A 12,729-nucleotide genomic window follows, 5' to 3' on the forward strand; every position below is an offset into this window, starting at 1 on the left:
CCATCTTTCCCATGTGACGTAGATGTAAATCGTGTTGCTGATGGGGAATAAGGTTGCCATGAATGGGTGTACCTGTTCTGCAACAATGTTTAGGCAGGTGGCATGTGTCAAATTGGCATCCACGTGAATAGCCAGACCCTGGGTTTCCCAGCAGAACATTGACCGTAGCATCAAACTCCCTCCACCAGTTTGTCAGCTTCCCACAGTGCATCCTGGTGCCATCGCTTCTCCAGGTAAATGGCACACATGTACACGGCCATCCATGTGATCTAAGGGAAAACGGGACTCATCAAACCAGGCAACATTCTTCCACTGCTCCAAGGTCCAGTTCTGATGCTCACGTGCCCATTGTAGGTGCTTTCGACGGTGGACAGGGGTCAACATGGGCACTGTGACCGGTCTGCGGCTACTCAGCCCAATGCACAGCAGGGTGCAATGTACAGTGTTGTGACACATTCCTAGCCATCATTAAAGTTTTCTGTGACTTGTGCCACAATAGATCTTCTGTGGGTTCGGACCAGATGGGATAGGCGTCGTTGCCCTTGCACATTGATGAGCCTTGGGTGCCCAACACCATGTTGCCGGTTTGTGGTTTGTCCCTCCTCAGACCACTGTCAGTAGTTACTCACCACTGTTGACCATGAGCACCCTGTAAGCCTTGCCAAAGATGCTCTATCCCAGTTATCTGGCGATAAAAATTTGGTCCTTGTCAAAGTCACTCTGGTCTTTACTCCTGCCCATTTCTCCTGCATCCAACACATTGATTATGAGAACTGACTGTTCGCTTACCTTCTAATCACCCAGACCTTGACACGTGCCCTTGTTTGGAGATGATCAGTGTTATTCAGTTCACCTGTGATTGCACATAATATTTTGACTCATCAGTGTATATAAAGTACACTGCTAACTAAACAAGCTGACCCAAAAGCCCTTCTAAATGACAAAAAAAGTGGGCCTTCAGGTCTGGTGACAGGGAAGAGTTGAAGTGTGTTCAGGGGGAACTGAAGGAGGTAATCGGAGAGGGAAATAAAAACTAAGAAGATAGAGGACAAGTTGAGGAAGAGGAAGGTGAGGAGTGACATGAGGAAGATCTTCTTTTTGGGGGGGGTTCCCCCTTTTCTCCCCAATTGTACCTGTCCAATTACCCCACTCTTCCGAGCCGTCCTGGTCGCTGCTCCACCCCCTCTGCCGATCCGCGGAGGGCTGCAGACTACTACATGCCTCCTCCGATACATGTGGAGTCGCCAGCCGCTTCTTTTCACCTGATAATGAGGGATTTTGCCAGGGGGACGTAGCACGTGGGAGGATCACGCCATTCCCTCTAGTTCCCCCTCCCCCCTGAACAGGCACCCTGACCGACCAGAGGAGGCGCTAGTGCAGCAATCAGGACACATACCCAGATCTGGCTTTCAACCTGCAGACACGGCCAATTGTGCCTGTAGGGACACCTGACTAAGCCAGAGGTAACACAGGGATTCAAACTGGCAATCCCCTTGTTGGTAGGCAATGGAATAGATCACTACACTACCCAGACGCCCCCATGAGGAAGATCTCTTTACAAAGCAGGCGAGCAGCTAACTTCTGGGGGGAAGGTGGTCAGGGCAAATGAGTTGAACCAGTTTTTCAACAGCTTTGGCTATGTTCAAACTTGCAGCCTAAATCTGATTTTTGGTATATCCAGGTTGGAATTAAATTGCTTTTATCAACTCTTGACAGCAAAAAAACAAAAACAAAAAAAGCGTGGAAATCTGTATTTGCAAATCAGATTAAACCACATTTAAATTTTATAATTCCATTATAATTCTGTTATCCTCTTTTAATGTTGTATTCTGTAAATTATGTATTCTGTAAATTGTGTAAACACAACATTCATTGCACATTGTCCATCTTGGGAGAAAGATCCCTTCTCTGTTGCTCTCCCTGAGGTTTCTTCCTATTTTTTCTCCCTGTTAAAGGGTTTGTTTGTTTGTTTGTTTTTTTTGTTTGTTTTTGGGAGTTGTTCCTTATCCAGTGCAAGGGTCTAAGGACAGGATGTTGTGTTGCTGTTGAGCCCCTTGAGGCAAATTTGTAATTTGTGATATTGGGCTATACAAGTAAAATTGACTTGACTTGACTTGAGCCATTCCCAGATGATTCTTGCACTAAGATGAGCATTATCTTGTTAAATGTAGTCATGTAACCCCATGGCCATGATGATGTAACATGATGGCCATGAATGTATGAACCTGGTCAAGCCATTTTTGTTTGTATAGACTAGTATCATAAATCACAAATTTGCCTCAGTGGGCTTTACAACAATATAAAATCCTGCCCTTAGACCCTCGCAACGGATAAGGAACAACTCCCTAAAGAAACCACTTTAACAGGGAGAAAAAATAGGAAGAAACTTCGGGCAGAGCAACAGAGCAGGGATCTCTCCCAAGATGGATAGACATGCAATGGATCTTGTGTGTACAGAATAAAACACAATTTACAAAATACAACATTGAAAGAGAATAACAGAATTATAATGGAATTATATGATATATGAAGAATATGATGAGGAGGACACCAAGCAGTGTCCAGATGCCACCAGAAAAGCCCAGGACCTGAGCCATGCAGCCACCATCACCATGTAGACCTGGCAGGAGGACAGACTACACATGCACACATGGGAGACTCACGTAACACCATTCACATACACAGGAGAAGAAAAAGGAGAAGGTATCATTCGGAGAGTGAGAAAAGACATTTGAGAGAAGAAATCAGTTTACAATAGTCAATAATCTATACTCTTTTTTTGTCAGCAGAACAGTACTTGGTAAATTCATTGAGGCAGAAACAGACCCACTATGCATTACAGGTAGTGAAGTACTCCATTTAAAAGAGAATAATTGTATGTTAAGGCAAAAAGATAAGTTTTAAGTTTGGATTTAAAGGACTCAACAGACTCTGATTGTCTGGCAGCAGGCAGGTTATTCCACAAGAATGGGGCCCGATAGGAAAAGGCCCTGCCACCAGCTGACTTCTTTTTAACTTTGGGTACACACAGGAGCCCTGTATTTTTAAGAGCGAAGAGGTTGAGATGGAATGTACCGTTTAAGGAGATCAGACCGGTATGATGGGGCAAGCCCATTTTTGGATTTTATACATCAGCAGATGCACCTTGAAGTCTGATCTAACATGGATAGGAAGCCAATGAAGGGAGGTAAGAATTGGTGTAATAGGTCAAATTTCTAGTTTTAGTTTGGATTCTAGCAGCAGTATTTTGAACCATCTGAAGACTTTTAGTACTAGCATGTGGCAGCCATGAAAACAGAACAGTACAGTAATCATGTCTGGATGAAACAAATGCATGGCTTTGAGTCTCTGCATCAGCCATGAACAGGAAAGACTGAATTTTAGCTGTTATGTAAGTGAAAAAGGGCAGTCTTGGGGATTTCTTTAATGTGCTTATCAAAGGAAAGGCTGGGATCAAACATAACACCAAGATTTTTGGCTGCCACACTATTACTGTTACTTGATCAAATTGGTTTCTGTGTCTAGCAGGGCCAACGACCAGCATCTCAGTTTTAGCTGAATCTAAAAGCAGGAAATTTATTGACATCCAATTTTTCACAGCAACCAAACAGGACTCTAAATTAGGCATTTGAGTGTGATCGTCAGCCCTTATAGACACATACAGCTGAGTATCATCTGCATAGCAATGGAAATTTGTTCTACAACTGTGTATGATTTGGCCAAGAGGTGAAATATAAAGAGAGAAAAGAGGGCCAAGAACCAAGCCCTGAGGTACGCCATATTTAACGTCAAAGAACTTCGATGTAATGTTATTATAGCAGACACACTTTGTTCTTCCAGCTAAGTAGGACTTAAGCCAAGAGAGAGTTAAGCCAGAGACACCAAAATGTATTCTAATAGTATACAGTGATCAATGGTGTCAAAGGCCGAACTGAAGTCCAGCAGTAGAAGCACAGAGGTGGAAGCAGAGTCCATAGCAAGTAGAAGATCATTCACCACTCTGCTCAGAGCAGTTTCAGTGGAGTGACAGGTCCTGAAAGCCGATCAAAAAGGTTCATATGGATCGTTTTCTTCTATATGGGTCGAAGGTTGTTGATACACAACTTTCTCTAATGCTTTAGAAAAGAATAGAGGATTAGAGACTGGTCAATAGTTATTAATAGACCCTGGATCGAGGTGTGATTTCTTAATTAGAGGTTTGACCACAGCTGTCTTAAAACTGCTGGGAACAATGCCATTAGTAAGTGATAAATTAATGTCCAGCATCATAGGTACCAGGAAAGACCAGAGGTCTTTAAAAAGTTTTGCCGATAAAGGGTCAAGTACACAAGTTGAGTCAAACTATCAAGCTATAATAACAGGGACTATCAGTGACTCATTGTATAGACATAAATTTGGTAAGACAGGATCTGCAGGAGTAGCTGGAGTTGAAGAACTAAATTTGTTTATGATCTCATCAACCTTATTGCACAGAAAGTCTATAAACTTGTGGGCTGTGAATGGTGAGCAGCTAATAAACGGCTGCTTTTTGGTGAATTTAGATACAGTGTCAAAGAAATGTGGGATTATGTTTATTAATATTGATTAAGTGAGAGAGATACACATACACTGCTTTCACAGCAGATAAAGCACACTTTTGTTTTAATAAACACTCATGCCAAGATAGGTAAAAAAAAAACTCTTCCAATTTTTATTTTCGCTATTTACGTTCCAGTCTCCTGCAGGCTGGCTTAAGAGCATGTGTCTCATCGTTTAACCAGGGTACATGTCTCTTTAGTTGCCTAGCTCTGGTAGTGAGAGGTGCAACTGAATCGAGGAGACTAGAGAGGGCCACATTTAAGTCACTAGTGAGATTTTCGGCAGAGTCTGTCTCTACAGTGAAAGGAGCCAAGACTTCAGTCAGCTGCTGGCCAAATGCAGCTACAGTGGACAGGCCAATGTGGCTAGTGGCAGTTACATCTGTGCCAACATTAACAGGACAGGCCATTAATGCGTCAAATTTAATGAGAAAATGATCTGACACAGCAGATGTGGGTGGCAAGACAGTCAGATCAGAAACGGCTATCCCTTTAGATAAAAACAAATCAGTGCAATGAGTCAACTCTTGAACAAACTGAGCGAACCCAAAAGTATCAACAAGCACCAGAATGGCTTTACTTAGAGGATCACCAGCCTTATTCAGATGAATGTTGAAATTACCAAGAATTAGAATATGATCGAAATGAGTAAAAAGACCTGAGATAAATTCTCAAAATTTTTCAAGAAATACTAGTATGTGCCATGAGGTCGATAGAGTATCACAGTCTCGACTGAGCAGAGTCTATTCGTGGCTGAGAGAGGTGGACTTAGAATTAGAACCTCAAAAGACTTGAATTTAGATTAAAATTTAGAAGGTAAATTGAAAATAGACTTAAATGTTAAGGCGACACCCCCACCTTGTTTATTTGCCCAAGCTACATGCATGGGCATAATATAGTCAGGTGGGGAAGCTTCATTTAAGGGAAGGAAAACATTTGGTTTCAGCCATGTTTCACATAACCCAATCATATCAAAACTATGTTCAAAAATCAGATCATTTATTAGTAAGGCTGGTGTTTATGAAACCAAATTTAAACGTCTTGTTTAAGTGATCAAGTAGTAGGCAGAACTTTAGAGCTACCAATAGGTGAAATATTAATTGGAATTAGACACCTTGTATTAGTTGACAGTTTTGAAGACCTACGCTTTGAACAATGTGTGGTAACATTAGATGTTTGGTTCTGTAGATTATTGGACCTTTGTTGCACATTTTACCACCACCAGTGGTCGGAATGATTATTGTGATTCACACATTTAGGAGAGAAGAGCTTGGGAGCAATACAGCAGGGAAGGGAGATGGTCTCAATGTTATAGACCAAGCAGTCAGTCTGATACTATGAGAAATTCCCTGACTAAACATATTAACTAAACTAGTCGACTACACATCCACATTAGATTTAAACCTAGCCAGCTCTCTAATCGCCTGCAACCTGCTGAGTCCCTTGTGTCAAACTAAACGTAGTCCCTAGTGTCAAACTAAACGTACACAGCTATCTATATTGCTAGACTAAAGAGCAGCACTGTCCCTACTAGGGTGAATCCAGTCCGCTTTCAGCATGTAAGGGCAGCCCCAGAAAGAGGGCCAGTTATCAACAAAGCTGAATCCCTGCTCATTACAGTAATGAGCCAGCCTGCGGTTCATTGAGGTGAGCCTACTGTACATCTCATCATTACCCCTCACAGGTAAGGGACTAGAGACAATTAATCCATGCCGACACGTCTTTCTGGCCAACTCCAGCATCCTGACTAGACTGGCTTTTGTAATCTCTGATTGCTTCATCCTAGCGTTATTGGTGCCGACATGAATAACAATGTTGCTCTAAGTAGTGGTGCTTTGTGCCTGGGTTCCCTGATTCTCCTTCTGTGGTGCCAGCACCCTAAGATTAGCCTCTATGTTGGAGACTCTGCCCCTGGGTAAACATTGAACCAAGGCTGGGACAAAGCTAATCTCATATTGCAGGTAATGGAGTCTCGTATCACTAGCGTGCATTGCTTTACTCAGAAATTGGTCTGCTTTGACGTTAAGATATACTCTGGCATCAAGGTGTTGATCTGCTGTTATTAATCTACTCAGTGTATGCCAGCAAAACACCCCCCCGAACCAGTACTCTTCCTCCATCAACCTTTATTGTTGTCATACCTGCAAACTCATCTTCAGCGACAATTGCTGTTTTTAGTGTCAACCAGGTCATTCACGTGAATTGTGTAGCTCTGGAGAGTTTTTAAAAATGGAGTGTGTGTGTGTGTGGGGGGGGGGGGGGCGCTGCAATTGTGCATTATTTGTCTTTGCTGTGAGATTGTCCTTCCCGCCGATCCAGGGTAGCATCAACCTTATTTGATTGTCCAATCAATAGTGTAATTTAACTAAATTTCTTTGGCATTTCTCTGGTCCAATTAGAACTTTGATCTTGTCTGCCACATGATGTCCTCTTTAAGACACCCTCGACCTTGGTGAATGTGTCTACCAAAACTTGAGGTAATCTTTTATTTTTGTAGCAAATATTAACGTGTATTGTTACGCTCGTCATTTTTGGATTTATCATGTTTGGAGGCTACAGTGCGGCACTTTATTTGCGTAGGCTAAAGTGAATTACGTGAGAATGATGGTCCATGGCATGAAGAGTTTGCTGTGAGTCAAGTTTGATTACCTGCAGCCTGAGCAAGTATGGAACCATCTATGTTTTTTTTTTATGGCAATTAGATGAAAGAAACCCATATATCTGATATAAAATATTTGATAACGGACTAAAAAAGAGTTAACTGCCAGCCATGCACCACTGCTGCTGAGTCAAGACGACACATGGTTGGGCAGAATATGCGTGCAAGAAGGTGGCATATTGCAAAGCAGAGCAAACATGCATGCGAAAAACAGGCAAAGAGACAAGTACGAAACCGTCCAGACTCATGGGCCACCTGTACTGCATGTGTAGGTGCAGCAAGATGGTGTTCTATGAGAAAGGGGGCAACAGCAGATGTCCCTCTCAGGTCGTCCATAGTGAGTGAGTGACCACAATTTTCCACACATAGCCCATGGCGGCAGTTGGAATTGTGGCACATCCTAGTAGTTGTGCGCACGTCCTACTAAACATCCCTCTCAGGTCGTCCATGAGTGAGTGAGGGACTACAATTTGCCATACATAGCCCACAGCGGCAGTTGCCTGCACGCCGTGGGAAGAATTAAAAGAAAGAAAGAAAAGCATGACGTGTGTTCTTCTTCCCCTCTCTCGCCTGTAGTTAGCCATCCATCTATCCATCCATTATCCAAACCACTTTGTGGTTCAAATAATCGAAATACAATAAAACTTATTAGAATCAGAATCCACCTTAGTTTCCAAGTGTGCTTATGCATACAAGGAATTTGACTCCGGTTTACAATAGCTTCTAGTACTTGCATATATCACTCAAAAAAAGGCAATACATTTTTTTTTAATTTATAGGAATGATAAATAGAATACTGGAGGTAAGCATGTATGAACAACAAGGTATGTCACAACTATACAGAGTTTTCTTATGGATTAATAATTTATAACATTATACTTATATGTTATATACTCCATAAGAACATAATAGTTGTGTTCTTCCCTGTGTAGCTTTATTGACAGCTGATGATTGTTTATGGCATGAAACAGGCTTGTACTGTCCATTAAAGAATTTATTTGAATCACTGGTTTATATTATATACTCCATCCATCCATTATCCAAAACCACTTATCCTGCTCTCAGGGTTGCGGGGATGCTGGAGCCTAGCCCAGCAGTCATTGGGCAGCAGGCAAGGAGACACCCTGGACAGTCCGCCAGGCCAGCACACACACACACACACACACACACACACACACACACACACACACACACACACACACACACACACACACACACACCTAGGGACAATTTAGTATGGCTGATTCACCTGACCTACATGTCTTTGGACTGTGGGAGGAAACCGGAGCACCCAGAGGAAACCCACGCAGACACGGGGAGAACATGCAAACTCCACACAGAGGATGACCCGGGGCGATCCTCAAGGTTGGACTATCCTGGGGCTCGAACCCAGGACCTTCTTGCTGTGAGGCGACTGTGCTAACCACTGTGCCACCGTGCCACCCCTGCTCCCTCCAGATCTTTCAAAATTGCCCTAGTGGGCTCACATCCATCACCAAAGTAGTACCACAGGGGCTGCAGCACATGCTGGAAGAGCACACACACACACACACATCAGGAAGCTAGAGAAATACCAAGGGCTGAGGTATGAACTAGATCAGATGTGGAAGGTGAAATCCACAGTATTACAGTATTACAGATACAGTATTACAGATCCACAGAACAGATATTCTTGTACACTATCCCAGCCACTTGGTTATGCTTCTTTTTTTTCTTTTTTTTTTACTGAAAGGCATAACCCAGTGGCTGGGATAGTGTACAGGAACATCTGTACTGAATACAGACTGGAAGTCCCCAAGTCCAAATGGGAGACACTGCCAAAGATGGTTGAGAATGGCAGAGCTAAGATCAAAATCAGAAACACTTTGTCCTTTCATTTCATGCACTTGTGCACATGAAATGAAATGAAACATCATTTCCCCCAGCCCACAGCAGTGCAACACAAAGACAAAAACACATATCCGAAAACTACAAGAACACATATATCCAAACTAACACATATATCTAAACTAAACCAAAAAAAAGAAGAAAAAATGCCACTGTCCATGAGAACGGACACCAGCCAGGATGACTGTCGTAACTGACAGTCTGCATGGGCTAGCAGTTAGCTTAGCCTGCCCCGCTTCCGCGTCCTATCAGACCGCCCTCAGTGATTCCTCTTCAGGCGCAGCCTCGGTCAGGGCCGTGGTCCATGGGCCTACAATGTTGTATGCTGATGTTATTGTAATAATTTATAACCAGTATACAGCAGTTGTATATGCGTTTACAATTGTACATTTGTATTGCACATCTGATTTAAAAATAGGGGGTCCATGGTGGTGTAGCGGTCTAAGCATTGGCTTTGTGTCGATGCAGTTGCCCACTGGGGACCGGGGTTCGCGCCCCGGTCTCGTCAGATCCGACTATGGCCAGATTCGATGAAGCAGCAATAATTGGCAACGCTGTCTTCGGGAGGGGGGCGGAGTCGGCTTGTGTTCGTCACATGAATGCGTCTCTGTGTGTGTTGGAAAAAGCAGTGGTTCGGCCTGGAGTCGCCTTGTCACAAAAGTGGGGAGGCGTCTCCTTCGAGACTGCCGGCCGGAGAGATGCAGTTGGCGAACACATGCAGTACGAGGGTGGGTGTTTGAATTAAAATAGGGATCGATTGGCCACTAAATTGGGAGAAATCAGAAATAAATAATAATAAAAAATAGGTAGTGTACATCGGCGATATCTAGGTGAGACATCTTGATGAGAGGGGGCTATTTACAGTGTCAAATTTATATAAAAAGTGTCTATTATTGCACTGTTAAGTGTTCATGAGAGGGATGGCCTGTGGGAGAAAATGTTCCTGTGTCTGGTGGTTTTGGTGCACATTGTTCTGTAGCACTTGCCAGGGGTAGGAGGGTAGGAGTTCAAACAGACTGTGTCCTGGGTGTGTGTGTGGGAAGGGGGAGTCTGTGCTGATTCTGCCCTCCCACTTCCAGGCTCTAGAGGTGTGCAAATCCTGCAGGGTAGGCAGAGGAGCACCAATGTTTTTTTTTCTACTGACCTTCCTGTTCGCTGCAGTCTTAATCCTACCCTGTTTTGTGGCTGCTCCGAACCAGATCATGATGGATGTGCACAGGACAGATTCAATGGCTGTGGTGTAGAATTGGCCAAACTCCCTCAATTGCCACGGAAAGTACATCCTCTGCTCGGCCTTTTTGAGGATGGAGTTGATGTTGGTCTCCCACTTCAGGTCTTTGGAAATGGTAGTTCCCAGAAACTTGAAGAGCTCCACGGTTGACACAGGAATGTTAAGATATTGTGAGGGGGAGCAGTGCTGAGGGGTGGCTCCTAAAGTCCACTGTCATCTCTACAGTCTTGAGTGTGTTTAGCTCCAAGTTGTTCTGACTGCACCAGAGCACCAGCCGCTCAACCTGTGTTTGTGTTATGTGTTTATCGAAACAAGATGTTGTTTTGTCATTGTATTCTAAACTCAGAATGCTCCAACAGGCTTAATTTGCATATTAAAATCACTAACATTTTCTTCTGGGGGAGAATGCCCCTGGACCCACCTACCTGATTTCAGTTTAGTATCTTGTCACCTTTGTCACTATAAAGTTTGCAGGTCTGGTTGTAAACATGCCTGATGTGCCCATTGCTTCGCATTTCTAGTGCCCCACCCTGGGTCTATGACCATGTTATTGCAATTTGAACTGGGATTCATCAGACCAGACAACCTTTTTCCAGTCATCAACAGTCCAGTGCTGATGTCTCTTAGCCCACTGCTATGCCTTTGGCAGTTTACTGTGGACAGGAGAGATACCCTGTGTGGTCCTCTGCTGTTATACCCCATACAGGCAAGAGTGATACGTATTGTGTGTTCTGGAATTGGTTGTTCTTTCATACTGTGGATTGACGATTATTTGTTGTTGCCCGAGCTACCCAACGTCTCCCATGTTAATCTACCAAAGGCCGCCTCCTACATAACAAACATTTTGATGAGCTGTCTTGTGTTCTGATCCATTCATTGTACACATTGTACACACTGTATGGTCTTAGTGATGCTTAAACCTACCATACTGGCACCCACAATCATGCCTCTTTCAAAGTCCACTAGATCATGCTTTAACCCATTTTTGGAAATCTGTTCACATGCAGAGCAGGTGTGGAAATGGGAATTGCTGTTGCATGCACCTGTCAATGTAGTGGCACATATGCAAGTGGTCAGGGAGTGCCTGTTTCCTCTGAAGTACAAGGGTTTCTATTTTTCTGGTCACTGAGAATATAAATTGAACATGAGCCTACGTATGGAGCAGATCCCAGTGATGTGGAAAATATCCTCTCTGGTCCCAGCATCCAAGAGTAGGCATCCCAGTGTCTTAAACAAAGTCATACATATCAGTGGCTCTGTCACCCCAAATCGTGAAGATACTAGAAAGGCTGGTTTTTGCATACCTCAATACTGTCTGTGTAATATGGAATATTTTTCTCTGGAAAGTGTGAGCACCACAGTGAGTCATGTTCCTTGATTTCTCCAGCGCATTCAATACTATCTAGTCTCTGCCAATGGAGGACGAACTAAGGTCAATTGAATGCCCCCATGGTGTCTATCAACTACCTAACATGAGGACAGTGTTCTTGTGGCAGCATTTTAAAACCGTGTTTTCCAGAGGGATATGGGTTTCCTGGGATTGTCCAGTAAAGTGAGGAAAGCGTTAACTTCGTTGTTGTTCATTTCACTAGAATTTTGCACCAGGAAAACGATGTGTAAAAATACCTAGTCTGGTCAGTGGTTTCTCTCTCCACTGCTATCTCCCCTCTTGTGGCAGACACCATAGGTGTCTTCTCAGAATATTCTGTGGAGAAAATATTCTTATTTGGGGCCCTGTAAAGTAAACTGTTCTTGTCATCAAAAAATTTAGAACTGGTGGTCTACAGATGACATATACGTATGTAGACAAACACATCATGTTTTTCTCCTTTTCACCCACTAGATGGCATTAAGTCTTCAGCGTTTCCCTTCCAGTTCTTTAAACTGTTATGGGATCAGTGGTCCCATTTCTCAGGGCTGTTGTGGCAATACATTGCTGGATATACTCCTCCTGGACCCAGATGTTGCTTTGCTCTTGTGACGGAAATCTTACTGCAGTAGTAGTCCCCAATTTTCTTCAGATGGTTGACATCTTTATTATGTGGGTGGGGGTGGGGGGGGGGAACGGGTGGGTGGGTGGGTGAGTGGGGGGGGGGGACTTCCCCAAAGTTTTTCTCATCATCCAGCTGACCTCAGTACAACTCTTTATATAACCTTTGACGTGTGTGTGTGTGTGTGTGTGTTCTTTCTGCACCTGCAGCAGACGCTGGCCTGTTCTATCCTGACTGCTCTACTCAGCGAGTTCTCCAGCTCCAGTAAGACCAGCAGTATCGGCCTCAGCATGGAGTTTCATGGCAGCTGCAAGCGGCTCTTCCAGGTATGAGCCCCCTACTTCACCTGTTTGTTTTCGTATGTGTGTAAGTTACCTGCTTCAA

General features: G+C 43.7%; 1 protein-coding gene across 1 annotated transcript in view; it reads left to right on the plus strand.

Moving 5' to 3' along the window:
* The window catches only part of xpo4 (exportin 4), a 94,949-nt gene that overhangs the window by 22,871 nt on the left and 59,349 nt on the right, over positions 1–12,729 (plus strand). Inside the window, 1 exon segment of the mRNA XM_056289502.1 lies at positions 12,555–12,671. Coding sequence (XP_056145477.1) covers positions 12,555–12,671 — 117 coding nt within the window.

Source organism: Lampris incognitus, chromosome 11 (assembly GCF_029633865.1).
Source record: "Lampris incognitus isolate fLamInc1 chromosome 11, fLamInc1.hap2, whole genome shotgun sequence".
Lineage (NCBI taxonomy): Eukaryota > Metazoa > Chordata > Actinopteri > Lampriformes > Lampridae > Lampris > Lampris incognitus.